Below are 25,913 nucleotides of genomic sequence, written 5' to 3' on the forward strand. Positions count from 1 at the left end.
ATTGGGAAAACTTCAGAGAAAAGCAGTATTAAGATATAAAACCACATTCACTTGTTATTCTCAACAATTCAAACAGAAAATTAAAACCATAGAGCCCCACAGAATTTCATCTCCTTGGACCTTCTCTGGCTACTGAATTTCTGAGCCAAGTAATTAAGATTTAGTTAGTGTAAGACAAGAAGGTACACAGAAATAAACAATCTGTGAAATGGGGAAATGAGTGCAGTGCAAAGGGCTTCCTGCTGATGGGCAGCCCCACACACACACTGGCATCCTTCAGATCCTGCTTCCTGGCCTTCCTTTGCATCTTCCTAACTTGCTGTATTCTCTCTCTCATCACTATTCCCCTTAGCTGCTGTCTCAATCCCTTTGTTTCTCTGAGCTTTTATGGCAGTGTCTACGAATTTGCCTAGAATCATGACTTCAGAAGCAGCTTGACAGGCATTCAAAGAACTAGAATTTATTTCCCCATCATTTTGCTGCCAGGGAACATGCTGGAAAGAATGCAGCAAGCATTGCACATGTGTGTTAGGTGTGGCTCAGTCTGAAACACGGGGGGGCCTGGGAATGGCACCCTCTGTGCTAAAACAGAATGTCCCATCACATCCCACTAACAAACACCTGCCTAAATGCAGGTACAATCTGATTTCTCTATTTAACAAGTCTTTTATACAGAATCTTGAGATGGCTTTTTGAAGAACTCATCTCGATGCAAAAGAATCTCAGAAAATACAGATAATCTTCAATTTATGACCAAAACTAATTTGTAGCAATGTCCTTAAATCCCAAGGGAAAACAAAATTTTGATGTAGCTCTCTACTCCAGTGGATTAAACTGATCCAGGAAAAACAGAACTTCATAGTCTGAGTTTAAACTTTAGGTAAAACTCACCAAATACTGAGAAGGTTCCCAACTCAACCTCTAGTATTTCCTTTTTCCTCTGCACATAGAATTTGTGAGAAGAGAAGGCACAACCAATATTACAATGGTGAAAGTACAACAGCATGAGAGCACTGGGCAGCAGAAATTCCTGTTCTGACATCACCTTCAGGCATTTAAAAAATAACTTTGAGATGAAAAATTTATTTAAGTCTGATCTTAATACTGTTTACATTACAAATAGAACAAGATCCAATCTTTTCGATTCTTCTAAAATATTTATTCAACAACTCTGTTTTCACCCCTCCCCCTCTCCTCCCAAAGTCTGAAACACAAGGTTATTTAACTGGAGAATTCACCCTGTGTATCTCCAGCTCTCCATCACCCTCTTTATCCCTCAGTGATGCCTGTGTGCCACAGCGACTACGCCTTTGTCTCTCCAACTTGTGGCACCGGCGGCGGCAGGGGAGTTAAAAATCAGCACGAGGGAGCAAGGTCTGATGGTGTGCCAACGTACAATGGCAGGGAATTCAATAACAAGCTGCACAGACAGTGGGCTTTTATCAGCACATTCCGCACTGGTGGTGGCTCCACGTCAATGCCGGGCCCCAGTGTGTTGCTGCAGAGTGCGACCGAGTGTTTTCCCCACGGGCAAGCCACTATTATTGACTCCCCCCATTAACATGTAGGGTGGATATACATTTATTGAAGGTTCTAATGGAAGGCTGAGGGACTCCTATCCTGAGGCCAGAGCAGAAAGACAGCCTATCACTTCATGTAATGGTAGCCCATGTGTGACAGACCTGACCTACATTTCCCCCCTTTCTTTCTCACAACAGCCTGTCACTGTTTTAAGAAGCTATTTTCTGAGAGCTATAAAAAGGAATGCGTGCTAGAGCTGCCTAGTTAATATGTTATATTGAAATATTATTTACAAACCTGCTTTAGAAAGGCTAGTTTAGGCTATGGATGAATTAAGAGCACTACCCAACACCCACAATGGAAAAGAATGGGTCCTAATGATTCTGGTTATAAATCCATACACAAAGGTGCAGATGGATTATTACTTCCATCTAAAACACTGCAACAAAACGAAGCATAAAACTTAAAATTAAGAACAATTAATGAAGCTACCTTCGTAAAATAAAAAGGACTAAGGTCTGCAATTAGTATAAATTCCATAATAATTCAAACTATCAGGAATAATGCCCCCTAACGTTTTGTTGGAAGTAATTCTGTGTTTTCAGCAGCTAATGTATGTGTAGCGCAAGCTATAAATAATGGAGCCACGTTTGAAAGTAGGACAAGAGCGAAAGAAACATTCAGTTCAGCACTAAACAAGCGTTTTAAAATACCATCTAACTACCACTCCCAGCCCCTGCTTTTTTAAAGAGCTGCTGCCACTCCAGCACTCCTTGGCAGGAACCTACCACGCCGCTGCAGGTCATACTCTTTTTTTGTCTCCTCGTTCCCTAGAATTTTCCACGCTTGATCAATTTCGATGAACCGCTGCACGCGCTCCTCCGCTTCTCCTGCTGGCACATCTGCCTCCTGTTTGTCGGGATGATACTGCCAATCAAAAACAACATAAAAAAAAAAAGGGTTGGGGGAGTGAAAGTGAGGAGGGTGGGAGAGGAGCAATCAATAATGCATTTGATACTCAGTTAGGAGGACAGAGAGAAGGAGAAGGTCTAAGCTGAGGAGCCAAAGGAAGGGAGATGACGACACTGGGCACGAGAGGAACCTGCCAATTTAATTATCCCACTGGAATGGCAGAAGAACCACCAGTGGCACAAGTGTCACCATGTGCACTGACGGCATTTTCTGGATAATTTGCTGATGGAATCACTGGCCTTATGGACAATTTACCTAGAGAGTGACTACCACAAACAGAAATAGGTACATGCAGGGGACCACGACACCGGAACAAGAGGAGGTGCTGGCAGCTCTCGTGATACTACACAGAGCTGATTTCAACACAACCACCAGTGTTTAGTTAAAGCTACTACAGATAAATTGAATGCTGTATTACATGTGACTAGCATTTTTTATGATTTAAATGGTAAATAAAATATACATGATCAAATATAATTTATACTACATGTAATTCTACTTTTGAAAATATGCCTCAACGTCTTTAATTTCTTCCAGTTCAGTGAATCAATAGCCCTTCCAAATACTTAAAGTCATGGATCACTGGCTACAAAATTGTGTCATTTTAGTTAAGAAATGTTTATTCAAGGACATGGTTATTCAAGAAATCCCATGCTAAACAGGCAATAATAATTAAAATGGTAACACGTTTTCTTTCTCATTTGTTCTGAGCAGAGCACTCTGACTCGAGTGGTTCCAATGTCCACTGAAAAGGAACCCTCAAAGCTCCAACTTCCTGTAGCTTTAGCCCATCTCCAGTAATCTCTTTTTTCTGATATTTTAAATTGCTCAGTAAGCATGACGGAGCAACAGGAAACAGCATTTAAGTTGAGAAAGTTGCAATATAATCAGGCCTAGCACCTGATAACTGTGCCACAGACCAAGTTTTCCCTTACTCTGCAGCTTTAACTGCTCCTTATACCAACATCAGCTGGGGCACTGAAACACCTGTCCTGTAAGTGTTGAAGCAGATTTCTGATTACATGAATCTCTCTGTTTCAGTTTATAATCTGTTTTGGAAAAAGAAGAATACTAGTAACGTGTAGTTGATAAAATCCCAAATGTAAAGGAGAACTTCTCCTGGAGTCTATTTGCTCACTGATGTATCTGTCATTGGCACTGATGGGTGTTACCCACACAAACCCCCTGCACAACAACAGCAGGGATGGGTGACTGAAATGCTTTGAGTCAGGTTTTTTCACAGGTGTTTTTCCATATACAAGTGGATGTACCTCCAACCTCACATACAAGGTCTGGATGCAAAATCCTGTTTTTGTTCCACTTGGAAGTTTCCTCTGCGCTCAAGACTGAGCACTATCTTACAACTTGCTAAAAATACGGCTGAAGAACAGTTGTGATCCATAAAGATCCATCCCTTTTCTACCTCCTCAACTGAAGATGACAAAATTCTAAGGTGCAAACAAAACCAAATGAATTTTAGTCATTGCACTAATATCTGCTAGATATTTGGCCACAAAGACAACACCTTCTCCCATCAGTTTCTTAGAAATACACAGAAATATTACTGACCAACCCAAAGCAGAGCTAAGCTTACTGGCTTCTCTCCTGCCAAGAATGTTGAGAGAACACACCCACGAAACTGGTCACACTTTGCTGCACCAAAACCTTGTCTGAAAAATTATCCTGAACTATACTGGAAGGAGACAGCAAAATACAGGAAGCCACACATCACAAAAGTACTATGGAAAAATAATAATCAATGCAGAAAACACTACTTGTTCATTTCTTGAATAATGCAGAAAATGAGTTATTTTTCAGGTTTATCACATAGACCTTAACTCCTTTCCTATAGATTTGGAAAATTTAGTATCTGCAGCTTACATAATTTTTATGTTAGAAAGACTACAATTTCATCTAACTTGTATCAACTCCATTGTAGGGGATCTACTCATTAAAACACACATCTATATCTATATCTCTATTTATCTATTTCTCTCCATTTTGGTCTCCATGCCTTCTGAACCTATTTGCTCCTTCCTCATTTGGCCTTTCCCATCTATTATCACCTAATGCCTTTAGCAAACTACATATACACTGAGAAAAATCCTCAAACATCAGCTCTTTTACTCTAATACTCCTCTTATTCTTTTATTCCAGTGACCCCATTTCATCTCAAGTATGTAATTCATACAAGTACTTCGAGGATTTATGTACTTATTGTTATGCTCTTACTGACTTATTTTCCTATTCTCTAGCTTGTTAATCAAAATCCAGGAATTTGTCTGTAGTAAAAATCCACTCTTGATCCTTCTCTTCCCTCTCCAAGACAGCAAATGAGGTGTTCTCTCTCCAGTTGTTTTAGACACTGTTCAGCCACTCAGACACAGAGGACACTTTACAAAAGTACCAAAGATCAGAGGGAGCACTCTAAAGGCCTCTGTCAATACCTCAGACATAAATCAACCACACTCTTTTTTGGGACCTCCCCTCACTCCTTGATTCTTGTGTCAGATCCTGCTCCCTCTCCAGCGTAACCTGCAGAGGAGCTGTCTGAAGAAACAGAGCCAGGGCTGTGGTTTTGTTTTGCAGGAGGTGAAATATGAGGGACGTTTGTGATCTCCGCCTCTTTCCCATTCAGCCTTATTTCTGGGTTAATCTCAGCTGCAGCCTGCCCAGGCCCCGTAATGCAAACAGACAGGCCCTGTTTTCTACTCGACCTCCCTCCTTCGGCTCCAGCTGAACCGCTGCTCATCTCTGCCTCCTGCACCCACTGCCAAGGGTTTACTCACACTGCCACAGCCCCCACGTCTCCTGCAATATCACTCAGCAGGATCTGTGCAGGTGATGTTCATGTCATTCATCCCCTACCTGAGCACTCTTCTCAGCCTCGTTACTGGATACATTCAAATCTTTCAGCTGCGTGTGTGCAGCGGTTTGAGGCAGCAATACTTCATAAAAATAACTTTTTGCTGAGCACTCATCCTGATAATGGTGTTCAAAATTAACTTTTACTAGTGTGTTACTATTTTCTAGGCTTTTATAAAAATAGTAAACGATCCTTTCCCAAGTCCAGCTGAGGGAAAGGAAAATGATGAAGGTTGGTGATACCTGCCCAACCTGATTTGCCTTTTTTCAGCTGTACTAGCAGAAACTTGCTGACTCCCTGTCTGGGATTTGTATCACTTTGCAACATATGATGCCCTTCAGTTAATCTGAATGCTAAAAAATAAACCAATTGATTTTGGAAATGTATTAGTTCATCTGGTAACATACATGTGATATTCCTGCTCTCTCTCCTGATGTTTATCTTAAATGTCACATTGTCCTAGTATTTCTTGAGGATTTTGGTTCTTGGTCTAAAATTTAATTCAAAAACAATTTCTTAAAGGTTTCATTTCCTTTACCTTTTGAAATTGCTAAAAGAATTTTGGAAAAGCACAACCCTTGAAGTCCAAAGCTCGTATGAAAAACACACTTTAAGCAGTATCTGTTGGAGACTTGGTGAAATGTTTGGCACTGCAGGACAACAGGAAAAGCTGGCTAACACAAACATAACCTTGTGCCCTTTTCAATTACAATATCATTATCATATCTTGATAAAACAACTGCATTCTACTGTGTTATTCTTCATATTCTTCATATACATCAGAATGTACTTTTCAGCAGGTTGGGTACTGTGAGAAACAAGGTATCACCTAGCAAACATACTCTGAAACACAGATACAGGTTCAGTTTGCAGTTCTCAGTCTTTTTTCAAATATTCAAAAAGTTAGAAATTTTTCATGGAATTTTTTTAGGTAAATTATTTGTATTTCGTTATGCTGATCTGCTGCCTTTGATATCTGCTACAGAATAAAGACTAAACACATAAAAAGACCTTTTCTGTCTCAAAAAAAGGTGTTAATGTTGCTGCAAGTGTAGACTACGAAAATGCCTTGAGTTCCAACATCTATTTTATTTATGATATTCTTATTTGTACAGTGTAGCACACAGTTAGGTTTGTTTAAGAATTTGGAATGTGCTGCAGCACATTCAACTGCTACTCTCTGCATTTCTACCTACTTTACACTCCGTGAAGTTTGGACCCTTCTGCACTTTTAAAGAACTGCAGAATCAATCCCTGGACTTTAATCCCTGGTAGTTCATGTGACAATTTAGTCAACAACTGGTATTACATCTCAGTAACACATCAGCAGACCTCAAGAGCTCTCACACCACAGGATGAGGAGCCACGAGAGCTGGCTGAGCAACTCCAGCACCGCAGATGCCACGCCGAGGTCCTCCCCACCCTGCCACCAGCTCCTGAACTTTGGGCAATAAATGTAACAGGGTGACTGAGTTTAATCAAATTCAAATTAGCAAGCAGACACCCTCTAGTTAAATCAATGTAATGTACATTTCTTACTGGGGCTCATGAATTAATTTTTCAAAAGACATTTACAGCACCCAGTGAGAATCAGCTGAATACAGCTCAGTGGGAGGGGTGAAACACTACAGACCTGAGTTTTACACTATATTTGTAATCTCCTCCTAAACTGTGGAATATAAGACAACTAAACCACTTAATATGGTCAAACTTCTACTCACAGCTCTTTTCCACATGAATTGAAATTTTCCAGATTGAAAAGGCTGATTATTTAGAAAAGGTTTAAAAATTTTGGAATTTATCCCTTCTCATTTAGTAATTAATACAATTACTATAGCTATTTTGCCTTGTGTATGAAGGGTATTCACTCCAAAAACAAAAGATGTACCACATCCCTAATTCCATACCTCAAACCAAGAGGTTTCATTTTCTAGGAAAACTACTACTGCTTCCAATTTTTCATTTCACTTATGAAAAAATTATTTGATCTACTACTGTGTGTTTTCACAGATAACTGTAAAAAACTCCTCCCAGCTGAAACTACATAGCTTTTAAGTAAGCCACTTAAAATGTAAACTTGTTTTTTTCTGACTGAGGAAACTTAAGAGAAATCAGTTCTAATTTTTTTTCCTGGATCAAACTAAGGAGTGCTCTCTATCTTCTACAGATTTGTCTTCCCTACTTCCCAACATTTCCCCCAAAGTTGTCAAGCTTTTGCAGAAATCTTCAGCAGAAAATAAAAAGTAATATAAAAAGGATGAATTAAATGCAGCTGCATTGAATTCTTGATCGTCACTTCTGAGATGATTAATTTGGAAAAGTATTTTCAGATTTTAAATTTTTTATTATGCACCATTAAGATTTTTTTTCCCCATAGGAGAAACCACTGTTAAGGTTCTAAAATTCAAAAGTAATGACAGGCATGGAACAATGATGAAACCATCAGAGCTTAAAAATTCAAGTTAAATTATTCTGGACTTACTATCATGAGTCAAAGTAGCCATTAAGTAGTTAGTAAATCAACACAGCACAGGAAATTTCTAAACTACCTGATTTATTAAAGATTTTTAACTCTGAAATCATCTGCAGTCTCATGGAATCACCTTGCTAAATTGAACTGACAAGTTTAGACAAGTCTTGAATTCCTGCTTTATTTCCATAGGGATGTGTGTCTATATTTGAATAAGGGATATATTTAAAGCTGGAGATGTGCCCCGAGTAAATTGAGTAGTAGGATTTTACCAGGGGATTACTCAGATGCACAAAGTATTTTTAAGTTTGAAAGAACTTAAATCTAATGACTAAACCTGACCTTTAAATTAAAGAGCAAATGATAGAATATTAACATCTCAAATTAACTCAGCATCTCAGCATCTTTATCCCTTTCTCCATTTTAGGCATATAATAGCAGCTACAGTATTTTTATAGGCATTATTTTATCCATGGAGTGCAAGGAGAAGTATGATTTCCACCCAACTACGAATTACCTGTTTTAAAAAAAACAATTTTAACAAGCTACACTACAACACCTTGTAGAATGTGTACAAAGATGAGTATTTATATTAAAAAATAAGCAGTGATGAAAGACACTCAATAAGGGTCAGGGAAGAGAAATTCAATCCAAACTTGACAAAGAGAACATTTCATATCTGGTGCAGGTACATTTTTAAATTAAAACTGCAAACAAAAGAGATCCAAGCCACGAAAGGGTTGGATGGACTAACATGGCACAAGTGGAAGAGGCCCTGGAAAAGCAGGGGATAGTGTGGGATGGGAGCAGGACACAGCACTGCCAGCCCTGTCCTGGCAGGAGCGAGCTGGACACTGCTGCTCGGAGCAGAGAATGAGGACAGGGGAAACACTGGAATCAGCTGGATGAAGAGAGAAACCCAAAATCTTCCAACTACATGGACAGACTCATGGCTGGGAATTCAAGAGGATGAAACTTTGACTCCTTATGGGAACTGCACAGATTAATACCAAGCAATTTTGCATCACATTATCAGTATTAGGCGGTTCAATCTATTTATTCCTTTATCAAAGCTCAATATCGAACAGGCAATATATTCAAAATTCAGAATCAGAACTCTCCCTCACAGTAGAAAGTCCAAACTGTTATTTTATTTATGGCACATTATGGCTTAAAAAAGTAAGTTCAAATGGGCTTAAGCAAGCAGAACAGAAAGTGTCATGCAAACAGCCTTACTCTGTACAAAATTAAACAATCATGCTGCACTTAGACAAAATGCACAAATCATTATGTCCTTTGCAATACAATGAAGTGCATCCTTTTAATAAAGCAACAAGATCAAAATGCAGCAATTAATGTGAACATAAAAATATCAAAATTGGGAGCTATGTTGAAAAACATTTGTCCTGCTTTATTCTATGTGTATACATTAACAACTGTAATTGTCATTATCTACAGGTTAAGCAAATGAAGTCAGGACAAAAACTGTCAAGTGTTCTCATCTGACACATCCATAGGGCCACGCAAATCTGTCTGTACATTACAGAGCCCATCATAACACTTCACTTCACATTAAAAAGAAACTGCAAGACAGTCAACATGGCGAAGAAAAATATTAACTGGCTATTTCCTATTTAACTTCTGGTTGAGTATGAATTCCTGCTATATTTCCCTGCCTTAAAAAAACAAAACAAAAACCTCAGTAAATTTAATGCCAGGCTGCTCTTAGGAGGAAACTCCTCTGCCCTTGCTTACAATATATGTAGTAAATACCAGTTTTTACTGAGACTTGCCAATAAATCTCACCCCCTGACATAGTGTCTGTTCATACTCAGTTTTTGGCTGCTCTGCCACAAATGCCAACAAAGGGACCAATTAATGAAAACTTTCTTGATACATTCCCAGTGGATGAATGTCCGCCTTGCAGAAGGTACCTTGACAACATTCATCTCACACAGGCCAAATGGTTGCTCTGTGGTAGCAATTAAGACACCACCAGTCTTGGCTAGATTTAAACCAACAACCAAATCTGTGTAGGTCGGAACAAATGCTCATAGAAAACTGGAGAAATTAACTGCTAAACAAGGGCTGGATTGGGTCATATAATTGCATCTATTTCTCTAGTTATTTACAGCCCATGAGGACACATTTTTGTAAGAAAGCTATTACAATTCCTAAAACAAAATCTCTCAATCTGGCCATATGACCACAGTATTTAAGCCACATCTATAAATATCTCAGAAATCAACAATTATTTAAAATAATTTCAAAAATCAAAATATTATGGTAGGCTGACACTCTCTTTGTATTCAGTTTTTTTCTCTCTCTTCACAAAAAGACTGTGTTCAGTCTTCATCTTCCCATAGCTTTGGCATCAAGTCTGGACAATTAAGTGCAGCATTTTGCCTCTTTCTGAAATTACAATTGGAGATAGTTTTGTTGTTTTGATCCAGAAGTGCTTATCAGAGGGTCTCTTGCTGCAGACTGTGAGCAGGAGAGATCAGTGTGAGAGCTTGTGGGAAAACCCTCCCTCCACTGTGAAGTTCAGACTGACTTTGGGTTTTTATGCAGCGTACCCACCCTGAAATCTCTGTCCTCAGACAGTTCAAAGCGTGGCTGATCCAGGCCCCAGCCATCATGAACAAGTAATTCTGCTTCTATTGGTCTCAGGGCTCAATAAATTTATGTTTAAAGCTATCCAAGATATTAAACTTCTGCATTTGAAACACTATCAGCTAAGCTAAACACAGTGTAGGAAAGTGGGTTCCCCTCATCACCCCACACCCTGGCAAAACTGCACATTTCCAGTTCTGAACTGTCATTACAGGGCTTGTAGCAATATTTTCAAATTATGCAGCATGTCTTTAAAGTTCCAGACCAGCTGATAAAGCACCAAAATGCAAAGCTGAGCAGTCTCCCTGCTGGACACAGAAAAGGAACCATATAATGCAATTACGACACTCCGAGAGCTCTGTAATTACATTTAAAGTTATCACTTTGGCTAATTTTTACCTCCATCATCATCCTGAACACTTTCAGCTGCAAATCCCCATCAGCCTGTAACAGAATGAACACCCAGATCTGGTATTACCTTTGCCATGCATGTGTCAGCCATAGCTGAGCACCCAAGCACAACTCCTCCAAATGAGCATTTGCTCTGCTTGTGGGCAGGATACACACACAGGCTGCTGTGCTCTAGAGCCCAACTGTTTTTCTCGCACAATCCATTCTGGAATGGCTTTTAAATCAGAACACAGGCCAAATTATCCATTTTATTAAACTGGAATTTGAACTTTTGGCTAATGAAATTTAAGAAAAGCACGTTTTAGCCAGCTGTGACAATCAAGGAAAAAAGTGACAAATATGCACTTGGCCCCCACCCTGTGGCACTCACTGAAAGGTCACAGTAAGAAGCTATTTTCCAACTTCACCAGCTGAACTTATAAAATTAGGACAGGGTAAAAAAATACACTATTTTATACACAAATAAAAGAGAGATTATTTACACAATAATGGTATTCTGAAACAGGAAGATGTTTATCTTAGTAAAACAAAGAAGTTTAAACTGCAAGAGAAAATGAGTTAGTTTTTAAAAAATCTTTTATTTAACCATGTAAACACTGAACTTCTGTCACTGCAGGAAGAACTTTTGAATGAAGAAAGTGAATTAATTACCAATATATTTATACAAATGAATGGAAAAAAAATCCATTAATTACCAGTAACTAAATAATTCTGGCATCCTACCCTCCTAGATTCAAAGTGCTTTTCAATTCAGAATGACTTAAGTTTCACCTGAAAAACTCTTGAGCACTGCTGTGTAATCGAACACCAGTTGGGGTGGAACCCTCAAGCACTGTGGTGCTGGCTGCTCTTCATTTAGAATCCTTTTGCTTGCCATTTTATCACAGGAGCCATCAGGAAATCTTACTGCCCTAGTATTTCTCTCTTACTATACAATTTTATTTAAAAAAAAGAACAAAACACCTATTTGTAGATCAGCTTTTCCATTAAAAAATACCTGAGCAAACCAAAGGCTACATGACTTCAGAGCAAGATGTGTATAAAACACAGGGTTGATAATTTTGATATGTGCTCCTTCTGTGAAGTATGAAGTTGCCCCCAAGGCTGCAGTGGAAAGTGAAATATTTCAGCAGTGAAGACTTCCTTCCCTGGTTTTTCCAAAGGCCTATTTTGCATATAAAGGTCTTGTATAGTTGCCACCCTGAGGCAACATCACAGTCTGGGCTCTGTGGCCTACATGGTCCATCAGGTACTAATTAGGTAGCATGTTCTGTCAACACTTTCTTGCTCTTCTTCCATTAATTGATCATCCTGCCCAATTACTACAATGCAACACATTTCTGAAACCCTTGAAATCCTTTATCTGGGAGAAACAAGGATGAAGGGAAAAAGCACCCTCCCAAAAGAGTCACAAGGTAACTGCATTTGTCCAAGACCTGGAATGACAATAACACCACTGTGCTTGAAAGGTTGATTATGTTCCTACCAACTTTCTCTTGAGCCTAAGATTGTTTTTTATCCAAGAATAAAGACTAAAAGCAAGAAAAAAAAGCCCCAAACCTACTTGATCTAACAAGCTATACTACAGAGATATACATCAATCTATCTCTATATATATGATATATACATATATATTTTAACAGCTTATGAAAAAGTAAGGGCTGCAGAACTAAACTCACTTGGCCATTAACAGCATATTTATCATCAGGATATGTGTGGTTAATGCTATCACTGTTAGGTACTACAGAGCAGAAAATAAGTCATGGACAGTGCACACACAGTACAGCACAATAATCCCACCTATGCACACGGGACTCCAAACAGCTGCCCTTACACTCCCACAGCCAAAGCAAACATAAATCAGCATTTTATAAAAATAAAACACGTGTTTTCTCCATTTCTGAAACTGCACCGGAGACACCAAAGATAAAAACCCAACGACAAAGCAGCTGCCAAATACAACACGCTACTGCCACCTAATGCTTAGCAGGACACAGCAGAGCGTGGCATTGTTCCTCTGCACTACACCAGCAACGGGGCCACAGCGAGACACAAAGTTTAGTGTTCTCCCCAAATATTTGCTTCACATTTCATCCCCTACAGTCTTCCTAAAGAGAACTGCTGGGATCGCATCCTTTCTTGTACACGGATACTGGGATGGGAAAGATGGATGTAGGAACGCCAAGGGTGCACCACGTGCGTTTTTGGAGATTTGCAGTGAGAAGCGAGGGTGTTCACCAGGTCCACACTCGTTTGTGTTTTGTAAGCTGTCCCCTCTGAAGCAGCACAATTCAGTACTGAAAAGCTCTGTGTGACAAGTGTTTGCAAAGGAAATGGAAAAAAAAAGAAATAAAAAAGGAAGAAAAAAATAGAGGGGAGTGCTCTTATCTTAAAACAGCACAAAACAAGATTACTTTGAAGGTGCTTTTTTCACTGATGCTGCAAAACGTGCAACTTGTTCACTTCTGTGAAAAGGATGATGCCAGGTCTTAAACTCGCCTTCCTAGTCCACAGTCAGTCTTTTCAACGTGCTCAGTGAATTGGCAGAAGTTAGCAGAGAACATGCAAGGAGCCTGCTTCTCCCACTTGCAAAGAGGAGAAACAGAAAGTGAGGAGTTCCTTGTGACATTCACTCTTTTCATATAGAGATTTAAACTTCCCCAGAGGATGTCTGTCCAAAGACAGCTGGACAAAAGAGCAAGGAATTTATCTACTTGATTCATTACTACAATCCATCTCTTCTCCTTTTCTTCCCCCAAACACAAACAACCTTTTAAGCTTTTTAACAACTTTAGCCTTGCCCTACCTGATCTTGTTATCAGCCTTGACACTAATTACAGCCTGCACTGCCCATCTCCAAGATGATTCTTTCTCATGGGAAATGCTCCTAATTTGTGGAAAAAATAAAAGATGACCATTTCATTTTCCTTCTCTTCTCTTAGCATTTATCCATTCTACGACTTTTTTTCTAACATTGCTCATTGATCAATTAGCTGGTGAAAATTGTGTCCAGTTTTGCCCCTTTCTTCTCATAATCTGCCATGACCGAAACTATTGTGCAAGTATCAATCTTTCCACACAATATTCCACTGCTTGCATGTTTTATACACATTATTTATCTTTGCCATAACCTTCTGGCCAGAAATAACCACTGCCATACCCAACATCAAGCACAGCACATTTTTATCTTTGCCTTATTATTTTATTTGTCTTATGAGACAAATAAAATCCACCAGAACAGAAATATTTCAGATAACACTGTGGAAGTACTTGTGACTCAAGTACTAGCAGCAAAACATCCTTAAGACAGCACCTTGGAGGAAAAGTGAATTTTCCTTTTAGTTATACATTACCCTGTGGATAATTTTGAAAGAAAACACCCACAGACAAACTGCTTTCTTTTAAATTCAGCCAGAATTAAAAAAAAAAAAAAGTTAGGATTAAATGTACACAGGAATGTGTAACAGGTATGCAGAACACAAAATGGGTGTTCACTGACAGCTGCACAATAAAAAACATAGGATGGGACTATCAATCCAGTGCAGCAAATTCTTGAAAATTACTGGAGTCCTCAAAGTGCAATTAAAAAACCCCACAGACTAAATTACACTGTCATAAACTCATTAATTTCTGTGTTGGGTTTCTTTTTTTTAAAGGAATCTTGCTTAAACATACTTAAAATGCAATTGCTTTTATCATGGTACTATAGCATCACCCTGCTACTTTTAACTTGCTCACTCTTTACTGGTTTTAACTGGTGACAGTGGCTCCCCTCTTTGTCCAAGGCAACACTCCACTAATCCACTACTTTAGAGCCCTGCTGAAAAATCAAGTGTAAATGTTTCGGTTTCTATTGATGGAAAAGAATATAAAGTGTTGTTGTATAAACAGAAGAAAACAATTCTTTGACTAATGAAGGTATGAAAATGAGGAGAAAAAACCAGAAGCTATGGTTACCAACAAGTACATTTTTAGAAACACACTCTTATTTTCTTGCCTTTCCTTGGTTCCTTGCTTTCCTATGAAGAGTGACCCAAGAGCCTCAGGAGGTACTTCAAAAAGCCCTTTGAAAACTCCACTATACAGCAGGAGAAGAAAAAACAACAGAAAATCCATCAAAAGCTAGCAAAGGAATGAAGGGGGAAAAAAACCACTTAAATTTATAGTAGTATAAAGGTAAAAATAGAAAGAGAATTTTAATTTTTTTCTAAATTTCTGGCTCCTATGCTCACAATTTACACTAAAAATGTCACACTGAGCAATGCTCTGTTTTTTAGGCATAGATTATTGTGGCCCTAGACATATAATAATTCCAGACAAACAAAAGGTTAGGAAAACAGTTTAGGCAAATGCTACTTTCATGTGAAAGCAGACTCCTGAGTCCTCTATTCTATTACAGGAAAAAAACCCAAACAAACAAACAAATAAACAAACAAACAAACAAAAATCACTCCTCCAGAAAACCAAACCAAGCAGAGTAGCTTAAACTACTGAAAGAACGGGGAGGAACCTTTCCAGATGACATGAACAGTAGTGCTTGAAGGAAAACCCACAGGATGCTCTTTCCTGGCTCAGTAACATCTGGCAGAAGGGCAGGGACAGGCAGTTTGGGGCAGGAGCCTTCAGCTGGCACTGGGACTTGCAAGAGGAAAACCCTTCTGCAGGCAAAGTCAAGTACTTTGATACCCACAACTTCCTAAGAGCTGCTGAGCACAAAGCACAATTTTCTGTGCTGCCTCCCTGCCCCAGTCACATTCATTTTCCAGTTCATCTGGAATACATGAAAACAGCCCCACAGCTTTAAGAGGACAGATTTAAAATAATATTTGTAAAATAATCAAAGTCCCTGAGGCACTTCAGCTGCAGAAGGAAAGCAGGCCTTGAAGAATACAGGACTGTGAAAAAATTAATTATTAGCAAACATAACTCCAACACTTGCATAACAAGTGGTTTTAATTTTTTGTTTTCTTGAAACTATTTCTTTTGGCTTTCCCCATCTCTGAGAGCAATATAGAATCACTACAGTGTTTGAAGCCATTTGAAATCTCAAAATAACAGGTCTGGCCCTTGTTGAACTATAACTTTTAAAATGGACATAAAAAGCTACCTATTAACTCATTATAAGATTTTACTCAGTTGTGAAAACCAGCATTAAAAAACCAAACAGGCAAAACCCCATAAAAAACAACCCAAAACAAAAGAGAAAAAAACCTTAACAATAACAACAATGAATAAAACAGCATTATTTCAAGAATTCATAGCCACAGTGATAAAACAAATCCAAACATAATCTGTGGAATCCCACACGCTTAGAAATTAGTTTGTTTTGCATTTATTCATAGGCTTGAAGGATGTGTTCCTATCTGGGCTGATCTAGTTTGGTGTTCATTTAACTTCTGATGTGATGTTTGATGTGGTTGGCAAATTTCTCCATTTGCACCAAGGAAACAACTTTGGCAGTGTGTCCTCACAACACCAAAGGGACACACTTTGAGGGGGACTCCAGGAAATCACACATCCAGATAATATTCTGCTCACTTACCAGAATTCACCACTGAGCTTTGGGACACTGATATTTAATAAGACTCTGTTTAGGCAGTCTTAGCCTTTACAGAACTGCCTCATTTTAGAAAGGAATAAATATTCAAGAGAAGGAGATGGAAAGGTAAAGTTAAAACTTAGCACAGGTCAGCAACTGTAAAGGAAGAACCCAAGGTTTTCCTCCCTTGAGTTTCAACAGCAACACTTCCAGGAGCCAGAGTTTCACTGGGAGAATCCTCCCAAGCCCATCCTTGGCACTGCTCCTCTGCAGCAGTCGGAGCCAATCCTGGATTGCTCTGACAGAAGGCAAGAACCTCTTAAACGAACAGCCCTTGTTCAGCCTCTCCTCAAACACCTCATTAGTCACAATCTAATGTTCTGTCAAGGAAAGAAAAATGTTTAGCTAAGATGCTGCTCAGCAAACTCATTCATCTTTACCTTCTTGGACTATGGACATTCTTAGGTCATAAATCCAAACAAAACAGACTTTTTCATTATTGGTAATTTATATTAGGAATAACAATGAAGGGTCAAGTTTAACAGTCAGTCAATAGCTGACTACTGATTTTTCAGCCTTGAAACATCACTTTTAATGTACTGAAAATCAAGTGACAAAGAGTTTATCCAAATGACTGGCAGAGTACAACAAGTTGAACTTTTTTTCTATACCAATAAACTACAAGCCAAGCCTTCAGGTACATGAATTCACTTCTGCATTAAATCAGCTCAAATGAAATCATGTCTGCTGCACATTTGAGCTCAATGGGAGATGAGGAAGCATTTGTGATGCAGTGAGGCAAGGAAAAGATGGAAGGTGGGACAGTTATTCAGATGGGGATTTTCTGACTTAAAGTGTGAAAAGATGAAGGAAAAGAAGAATGTGTTGCTTTAAAAACTTTCTGTAATAATTTTATTATGTATTTCAATCAGAAGACAAAATTCAACACAGACTATTATTTTAAATAATAAAAAAACCCAACAATGAATTTTACAGGTTAATTTATCACATGATATCAAATATCATAATATTTGAAAAAATGTAATAAGTGTTTCAGATTCAACACAAACACGGTCAATTCCATTTAACAGCAATAATAGATCCTTATAAAAACACAGCCATTCCAAGATGATTGATTCTACCCCAAACTTTTACTACCCTTCAGACCATTGTTCTGGACTTACAGCTTCTTTAAATAAATGATCTAGCTAGTGCTTAAAATTTCTGAAGTAGACACCTGAATGCATAGTCTGATTTGGAAATGCAGAACAGCTCAAGGTACTCTTGACTGTGGCTGTTCAAACATCAGATCAAACAGAACATATATGATGTGAAAGCTTTAAGCTGGTCTTTGTAGCTTCCTTCTTCATGCTTCAATTCATATATTCTGCTATATGATTTTTATCTCAAACATCTCATGTTGGAAATTAGATACACTGCACAATATAAAACGACTTAAATATGTCTTCAAAATGCTGGGAGAACAGTTGCAAATATTAAAGGAATGCCTTTAAGGCATTGAATAAGCTATTAAAGATTCTCTTTTTGATCAGAATTTTAATTTTATACTGACTCGGGACACAGTGAATATTTGTGAATACTGAACACCTTTCGCAAAAAGCCTACCAAACAACAGTACCGATCCTTTTAAAAATACATTGTTATACTGAATAACTTACATAACCAGGGCACAAAGCGTTCAAGAGAGGCATCAGATTCCTCTGCAGAGCACAAATGACATAAAAGTCCAAGCACAGATCTGCCATTTTAACTGCTTGGTGCCCATTCTGTTATGGATGAGCCATAAACGTACAGAGGATGAGGAACCAGAAGCTGTTCATTATAACAAATGAACTGTGGACAATAACCCTCTAAGTAAACAGATTAAATTTAGAAATAATTTTTGAAACTAACATTACTTTCACAACTGGCTGAACTACCTGGATAAGCAATGCACTACTTACTTGCTGGATTATATTGTGATGTTACAGGTTCTCATATTCTATGTAAGTTAAAGATAAAACAACTTCTGTAGGGACATTCCCATCCCATCCACTCGTTAAAATTTACCTGTATCTTTAAAAAGTCATTACACATTACAATGCAAACCTAACAAAAGCTAACTCCAAAGTCAGGTGAATAAACTACACAACTCATAGTTTAAACAGCAGCAGCTGCACAATCACGACCTGTTTGAATTAGTGACTTCTCTAACACCAAATTTCACTTGGTGCTACCCAGGCAAGTAATCAATTTCTCAAGTCACAACTTGAAAATATGCCCCCTTCTTTTTATTCAAGTGGCAATTAGTAAATCATATGTAAAGAACAGCTCAAAGTAAATCTACCCTGAGCAATAAAACAATAGTCCTTATTATTAAACTTGATGGCTTATCTTTCTCTCTGCAGCTATTAGATTAACTCCAGTCAAGCTCCAGCCAGGCTGCACTGAACTTGCTCTGTTTATATTGTCAAATTACAAATCAATTTTCTACCAGTTAGGTGAAGTTAGAATTAGCTAAGCACAATAATCTGTTAAATACCTGTAACAAGTGTGCTGCTATTCAAACAAAAAAAAAAAAAAAACAAAACCAAAACCCAGCCAAGGCTATTGAGAAAGGAGTACATACACTGCCTGATTCTCATGAAAAGCATTATTATGAGACTTTCAATACAAAACTCAAAGTGTTCTCATATTTAAGATCCAAATTCTCAAATTTAGCATGAAGTTTCTCAGTAGGCAGGTCCTTTCAGGAGTAATACTGAATTTACCTTGCAATAAGCTTTAAAAGAATGATCATGCAAGCAGCTCTTTACATATATGACACCCTCTGCATTTCTCGTGACTGCAGAATTTAGATATGTACATAAATCTGGTAACAGATTCTTTGCTCTCCAGAAAGTCCTATGTCTTTCCTTTAAACACACTCCATGGAATAATCTCTTCTTGCAGTAATTTTGCCTCATTAAATTTCTATTAATTTCCTTATTTACTGTTGCTGAGAGTCATTCTCACCTACACCTGATGCTCTGCTTGCATCTTCTACTCTTTCAAACAGATCAAGTGAGCACCTTAACACTTTGTATTTATATACACACACACCACCCCTTTTGATAAAAAATATAATCTTTGTAACACTCTGTGTTAAGTGGTACATTTTATTTCCTTACCCTATTAAAAATAAGAGCTTCTTGCATACTGTCTGCTCAAATTACATGGATTTTCTTTAAGATTAGGGCACACATTGTAACAGCAGCATATAATTTTCCTGCACAATAATTTTTTTCCAGTTGAAAGGTATCCTATAATATCATCAGCATCAACAGGAACAGACACCTGATTTTCAGCTAGACAAAGCTTATGTGTTTGGTGACTTTGTTCCTGGTGAAAAGCAGTTTTCAGATATAAAGCAGCTACATAAAAATTCAAAAACAATCTGATAACTTATTCTTTGACCACAAAGTGCTAGACCAAAAGCAAATGCAAAAATTGTGCCAAAAATAAGATGGGGGGTTGGGGGGGGCGTCCTTTGAATGTCCTATTTCTGTTGCTCTAATTTTATCTTCTGTTGATTTTATACACATTTAGAAATGGAAGCACTGTCCTTCCTAGAAGCTGAATGGATTCCTTAAAAAACCAAGCATGGAGCACAAACCCCATTTACCCATTTAAGAAATCACCTCGTTGAAACTATCATGTGGATAAAAGGCTGTGTGCATCCCAAATATCTCAAATCCACCAGCATGTTCCAAAGACAGAAGATTAAGGACCTACCACTTCAACAAGACATTAATGCTCAGAATTTTCTGGATTCTTCTGTGCTTCACAAAGCACTTTAGCATAAGTTTGTAAGAGCAGCCAAGGAATCTTTGCATTGAACTCTGCTGGTTTCAAAGCACTCACTTGCATTTTTTCTCCTTTCAGAATTACTGGCTGGAGCTTTGTGCCAGGTTAAGAGCCTGCATACACAGAAGTTTTATTTTCTTTTAAAAATAAACTTTTTATAGGATTGACAATGCCAATGCATCTTGTGCTCCAAAGTCTGTCATCAGTAATAGAGTGTCAAGATGATCCAGGTATCAAGAGTCATCTAAGTACAGAAGAATTTTTAAAAAACACTTTTAAGTCTCAATGAAATTTTATAAGATGTTTATATAATTAGAAGGTGTGGCAGGAAAAAAAATGCCTATTTTTAGCCCAAACTCATTTTCTGTATCAAATTAATACTATACTTCAGGACTGAACTGATATTATCTCTAGTAAAATAATAATTCACCTGCATACATGTTGTGACATGACTAAATGAAAAAATTAAGCACAGTAAAGAAAAATATATTCACTCTAATAGGGTGTCTATGTACAGTTTTGTTCTGGGTTATTAACCTTTTCCATCCTCAGTTTGTTAGAATTAATAAAAAAGGGGGTTGGTTTTAAAAATTCATCAGTTTTAAGCGAATTTGCCCTGATGAAGTCATTCTTACAATTCAATCACTTTTAATTGTGTACTACTTCATATTATTAAGGTCAATCCTGAGATTTAACTGCAAATATAGTTATCTTTTGGATGACATATGGCAAGATCTCCAACTCTTTTTAGCTTTGGAAATTTTACAGCTGCCTGTTCCTTCAAGATGCTAAGCATACATGTGTTGACAAATACAGAAAATAGCAGATGGCAAAAAGCAAATGCTCAACATGAAGCATTGGGGATCACTTGAAAAAGACTTGGACTCAGATTTGCCATTTTTATTTTAACAACAGAGTTATGTTTAAAAATAAATTTCACCATCTATTCTGTTTGATGCTAAAGAACACATATGATCAGAATATTCATGATTACAGAATCAATGTCATATTAACTGCACCTGGTATCCAACATGCAAGTTGCTTTTACAAACCTTTGGACTCTAGGGCTATTAGCACAGCATAATTCTTCAGGAGATTAACTTCTGCAGCTATATAAAAATCAGAAAACATTTTGTACAGACCATAAAATTTCACATGAAATCTTTTGAGAAGCAATACATGGTTGTGTTCATCTGCTATTCCAGCTTCTAAAAAGCTGCATGCAGCTGCAAGCAGCCCTGTCCCCTGCCCTGGGCAATGGCAGTGCCACTTGTACCACCTCCATCAGAGAACCCAAGGAGCACCTGGGCACTTGGAGAAGTTACCACAAGCTCCACAGACCAGCCTGGGGAGCAAGAGAGTGACTTCATCTGAAAGGACACGAAAGGTAACACAGCAGGTCCAGCCAGTGCTGTACTTCTCACTAACAATCAACAGTGGATCAGGATAAAACCAACATTCAGCAACACTCCCCTTACATATCAAGTATTTGAAAGTTCACAGCTCATGAACCCCAGAATCACAGAGAACATTCCTGTGTTAACATGCCATGGCAGACTTTCAGGAAAGTCTTGTAATTTTTCCACCCATGGGACCTCTCAGCTCAACAACAACTGAGGCACTTTCCCACTGTAACTAAGATTAGATATGTGCTGTGCACTCCAGTCTCTCCTACAGCCCATGGGGTAAATAAAAGATAAATAAAAAACATTGTGGTCTCCTTAGCACCATGCTTTAAAGACCCCAGAGTGACTGTGCTAGATGCTGCACCAGGAAATAGAGCATCAAGCAGAGTCTGTAACAGTTCAGCTAAAAGAAAAAGATGAGCACAGACAGGACATATGGTAACAACAACAGACAAGCAGCAGATCTGCCCTGGGAAAACACCTGCAAGTAAACATCAGTAAACATCTCTTTGTAGTCAGAGGGATCCATCACAGTCACTAAAAGAAAAACAAACAAAAAAAAATGTGTCTTCAATTTCTCTATCATTTCTCACTGACTTTTCAAATAAAGAGCACTAACCAATCAGGTTGGAAATATACAGGTGCTAAAGAAATGCTTGTATAATAAATACTTTAATCTTCTGAAACTACAGCTAGAGATACAGACACAGAGCTGTGAATTTTGATAATTTTCACTTCATACACCCCAAACTAATGACATGAAATTACACTGAAGTACTGCTCTTTAACACAATTTTTAAAAACTTCATACAAGAACAGGAATATTAAGTTTCACTTCTGTAACAGCTCTGAACAACAGCTGTAATTTTAATTCCATTATTATACATCAATTCATAGGAAAACAGATATATTAATTCCATTACAGTATTCAGTTTAAATTAGCCCCCTCTCTAGACAAAAGAGGTATTTTACACCATGGTGCCCTGACCACCTTCATTAAGTACAAACAGACCTTTACTAATCTTTTATTCACATTTTACAGCAATTCAATAGAACAAAACCATTAGGAGGTCCAAGAAAACGACGACTCCTATTCAAAATGGAACTAAGAAACTTAGTTTCCAAAGCCCTCTCCTATGTTAGATTATTCTAAGTTTAATAGTGAGAACCAAAGGATTTATGTCCAGAATCTGCACACAAACACTTTGCCAGGTATAGAACTTTAGACTAAGTACACCAATCAGTTTCAGGCAAAGAAATAAGTAACAGGAGGCACTGAGAAGGAGTAGATGTACAGCAGGGGCTGCCTAGCAAATTAAGCTAAAGAATACCAAGATGTGTAAAATTAGAACATACTGTTGAAATGACCAAACTCTAAAACTGTTCTCATAGTGGTTAGAAATAAAAATTAACAACTTCCCCCCTCCCCAACCCATGAATTTACTTCAAGCCTAACAAAACTCAGCCTTCTGGTCACTGGCATTCTCTTCTCCTCATTTAAAAATCCCAACTACTTATCACATTCATTCTGACACCTCAAAGCACCTCAGATCTGCCAGGCACATGCTCCAGCACTAATACTGACAGCCTAGCTAGCAGCTTTCTACAGAAAAGGGAGTTTTTCCTAGAAAAAAAAAGTTCTGCTCACTTTTCTTCTTCTCTACCAAGTCACCAGCTTTCAAGAAACAGGAATTTAGCTACCTAGGGAATTCCATCTGTCTATCAAATTGAGCTGAAAAGAGTCAACAGCATCAAAAAAGACATTCCATTTTCCTTAGAAACCCAAGCCAAAGCACTTTTTGAGCAAAATGCCTGAATTCAAGGGAGGGAGTAAAACAATAACTAATAATCACACAGAATAACCTGGTAAAGCTCTGAGATTCTTATGCACACACAGCAGCAGTACAGAAAAAATTAGGGGAATTCACAGATTGTGAAGTCTTGATGCATGATGAATACAATTACACAAAAACTCACCAGAAACCTTCCAGTAAAATCAACATATTTCCCTCCTATTCAGTTTTTATTTCATTACTACTGACTATTAGGAAAAAAAATTTCTCTTTGTTCTTTACATCTTTGTGTACTTGAGGGTTGCATCTGCTCAATCACATGGATACAAAAACTGTAAAAACAAACCCTGCAACTATTACCTTATTGGTTTACAAAAATGACTTTGGTGTATCTTAATATCAAAATATCTTAAATATCAAATCCAGCCTTACCAACAAAGCAAGTTTTTGGTATTGCCTTTTCAGTTCTGCTGGGCTGTCCGATGGTTTGGCCCCCAGGACCTTGTACCAGTCCTTCTGGTTTATCCTTTCAAAGGCCATGGCCTGAGTGGCTTTGAAATCACTTCCTTAGCACTGCGTAGGAAAATCAAATAAACAAAATCACAACTTGAAAAAGGAAAAACATGGATGTGGCAAACTCCAGGATCACAGAACTGACTGTTGACCTCAACCATCTCTACACCATTATTTGAGAACCGTTGTGCAAAAAAAGTTAAATTCACCTGGCTATTAGATCCCATAGACTGTCAAAAGTGAAGTCTTGTGTTTCCTGCCCAAGTGCCTCAGCGTATCCTATTCAGAAGCCATCAATAATTCTTTAAAAATCATTTTGTATGTAAAACGAACTGTTTAGAAACACCCCAGGTTACAGACTTTTACACAGATGCTTTCTAAAACAAACTTTTGACTTTGAAGCAATACCGTACATAACACATGAAAACATGAAGTACATAAAAGTGTGACATTTTTCAAATTGGGAATCAGATCTATGCAAGAAGACACAAGAAAAGGTACGTGTTTATTTTTACAAAATTATGTTTTCAGAGCACGGTAACACCTTCATCCTGCTGAGTAAGAAGCCAACTTTAAAGTAGGAGAGTGTGTAAAAACAAATAAACAAAAATGAACCAAAACATACAAAGTTAGCACGGGTCACTAAGTAAAACCTAACTAGTAGTGTAGGTTTCAATTTTGGCCATCGATCATGAAGTTAATGACCCAGAACGAAAAAAAAACAAGCAGGAGAACTAATTGACAGTAATAGAATGGCAATGCTTGAGCTCCACATAGATTCTTAGGTGTGCTGGAATCCCAAGCTAGCAGTAGCTGATTTACCATGAACTTTCAAAGAGGTAACACTGTCAGTAGGCAAGAGCTTTGTAAATACACAAGCTCTATAAGTGCAAACTAACTGTGAAACAAAAAAGAAAAAACAGCTTTGGGGCTTTTTTTTTTTTCCATTTCAGCACTAAAACTGCTTCCTGATGACTACCGTCCTACTTCAGAACCAACCTTTCTCTGGGGAAAGAGAAGGATGTGTTTCAAACTCGGCAGAGCTACGAGCAGACCGCGGGCACACACACACTGCGGGGGAAAGCACCACGCACCGGTCCTGCCCGCCCTGGGGCAGCGCCCCCGGCACCGCAGCGGGGCCCCCGCACAACCACGGCGGGCGGCACCTCGGGCCTCCACGGCGGCCGGGGGCGGCCACGGAGGCCCGGCCCAAGACGCGTCCCCGCGCACCGCCGGAGACCCCAGCCGCGCTTCCCCGCAGCCCCCATTCCCCCCCGGCCCGGTCCCCCCGCTCCCTCCCGGTCCCCCCAGCCCCCGCGGCCGCCCCACGCACCCACCTGCCCGCACCGTCCATGGCAGTGCCACGCCTAACTCGTCCGCCGGGAAACGCCCTCCTCTCCCCCGTGCCGCTTCGGGCCCTTCAGCTCGGCGGGGCCCGCAGCGCGCGCGGCGGCCGCGGCGCCTCGGCTGTTTCCAGCCGGGCGGTAATGGCGCCGCACCGGCAGGAAGCGCGGCCCGGCCGGCCCCGACGCGTCCCCATGGCGACCGCGGCTCACCCAGGCCCGGCCCGGCTGTGGAGCTGCTCCGCACCCGCCCGCCCTGCGCTGTACGAGAACGCCCCGCCGCCCGTCCCGTTCCCCCCGGCTCGCTGAGCGGGAGGCCGGGCCGCCCCACAGCCGCTGTCCCTCAGGGACTCCGCCTCCCGCGGCGCCGCCGCTGCCACTGCCCGGCCCCGCAGGCGGAGCTCGGCGGCCCGGGCTCCCCGCCTTGGGAGCGGAGTGCTTTCTCTCTGGGCTGTATTTGTGCTAAAGGGGAGGGAAGAATATCCTCTTGATGAAAACGATTGAGCTCTGGGAGCAGGTTTTTAATGATGTAAACACGTTTCCTCATTAGAAACAAACAAGAAACCACAAAACTTTTGCCCCCAAAACACAAAACGTATTGCCCCCAGCAATACGAAAAC

The 25,913-nt window shown here is 39.2% G+C and overlaps 1 protein-coding gene across 1 annotated transcript in view; it reads right to left on the minus strand.

The window, feature by feature from the left end:
- Nucleotides 1-25,423, minus strand: part of DNAJC24 (DnaJ heat shock protein family (Hsp40) member C24) — a 34,664-nt gene extending 9,241 nt beyond the window's left edge. The window contains exons 1-3 of the mRNA XM_005530275.3: nucleotides 25,288-25,423; nucleotides 23,870-24,010; nucleotides 2,310-2,448 (exon numbers count right to left, since the gene is read on the minus strand). Coding sequence (XP_005530332.2) covers nucleotides 2,310-2,448; nucleotides 23,870-23,977 — 247 coding nt within the window. The 5' untranslated portion in view covers nucleotides 23,978-24,010; nucleotides 25,288-25,423. The remainder of the gene's footprint in view (nucleotides 1-2,309; nucleotides 2,449-23,869; nucleotides 24,011-25,287) is intronic.
- Between the last annotated feature and the right edge of the window lie 490 nt (nucleotides 25,424-25,913).

Source organism: Pseudopodoces humilis, chromosome 7 (assembly GCF_049639895.1).
Source record: "Pseudopodoces humilis isolate 2021_Gansu_Grassland_sample_001 chromosome 7, ASM4963989v1, whole genome shotgun sequence".
NCBI classification, from domain to species: Eukaryota; Metazoa; Chordata; class Aves; order Passeriformes; family Paridae; genus Pseudopodoces; species Pseudopodoces humilis.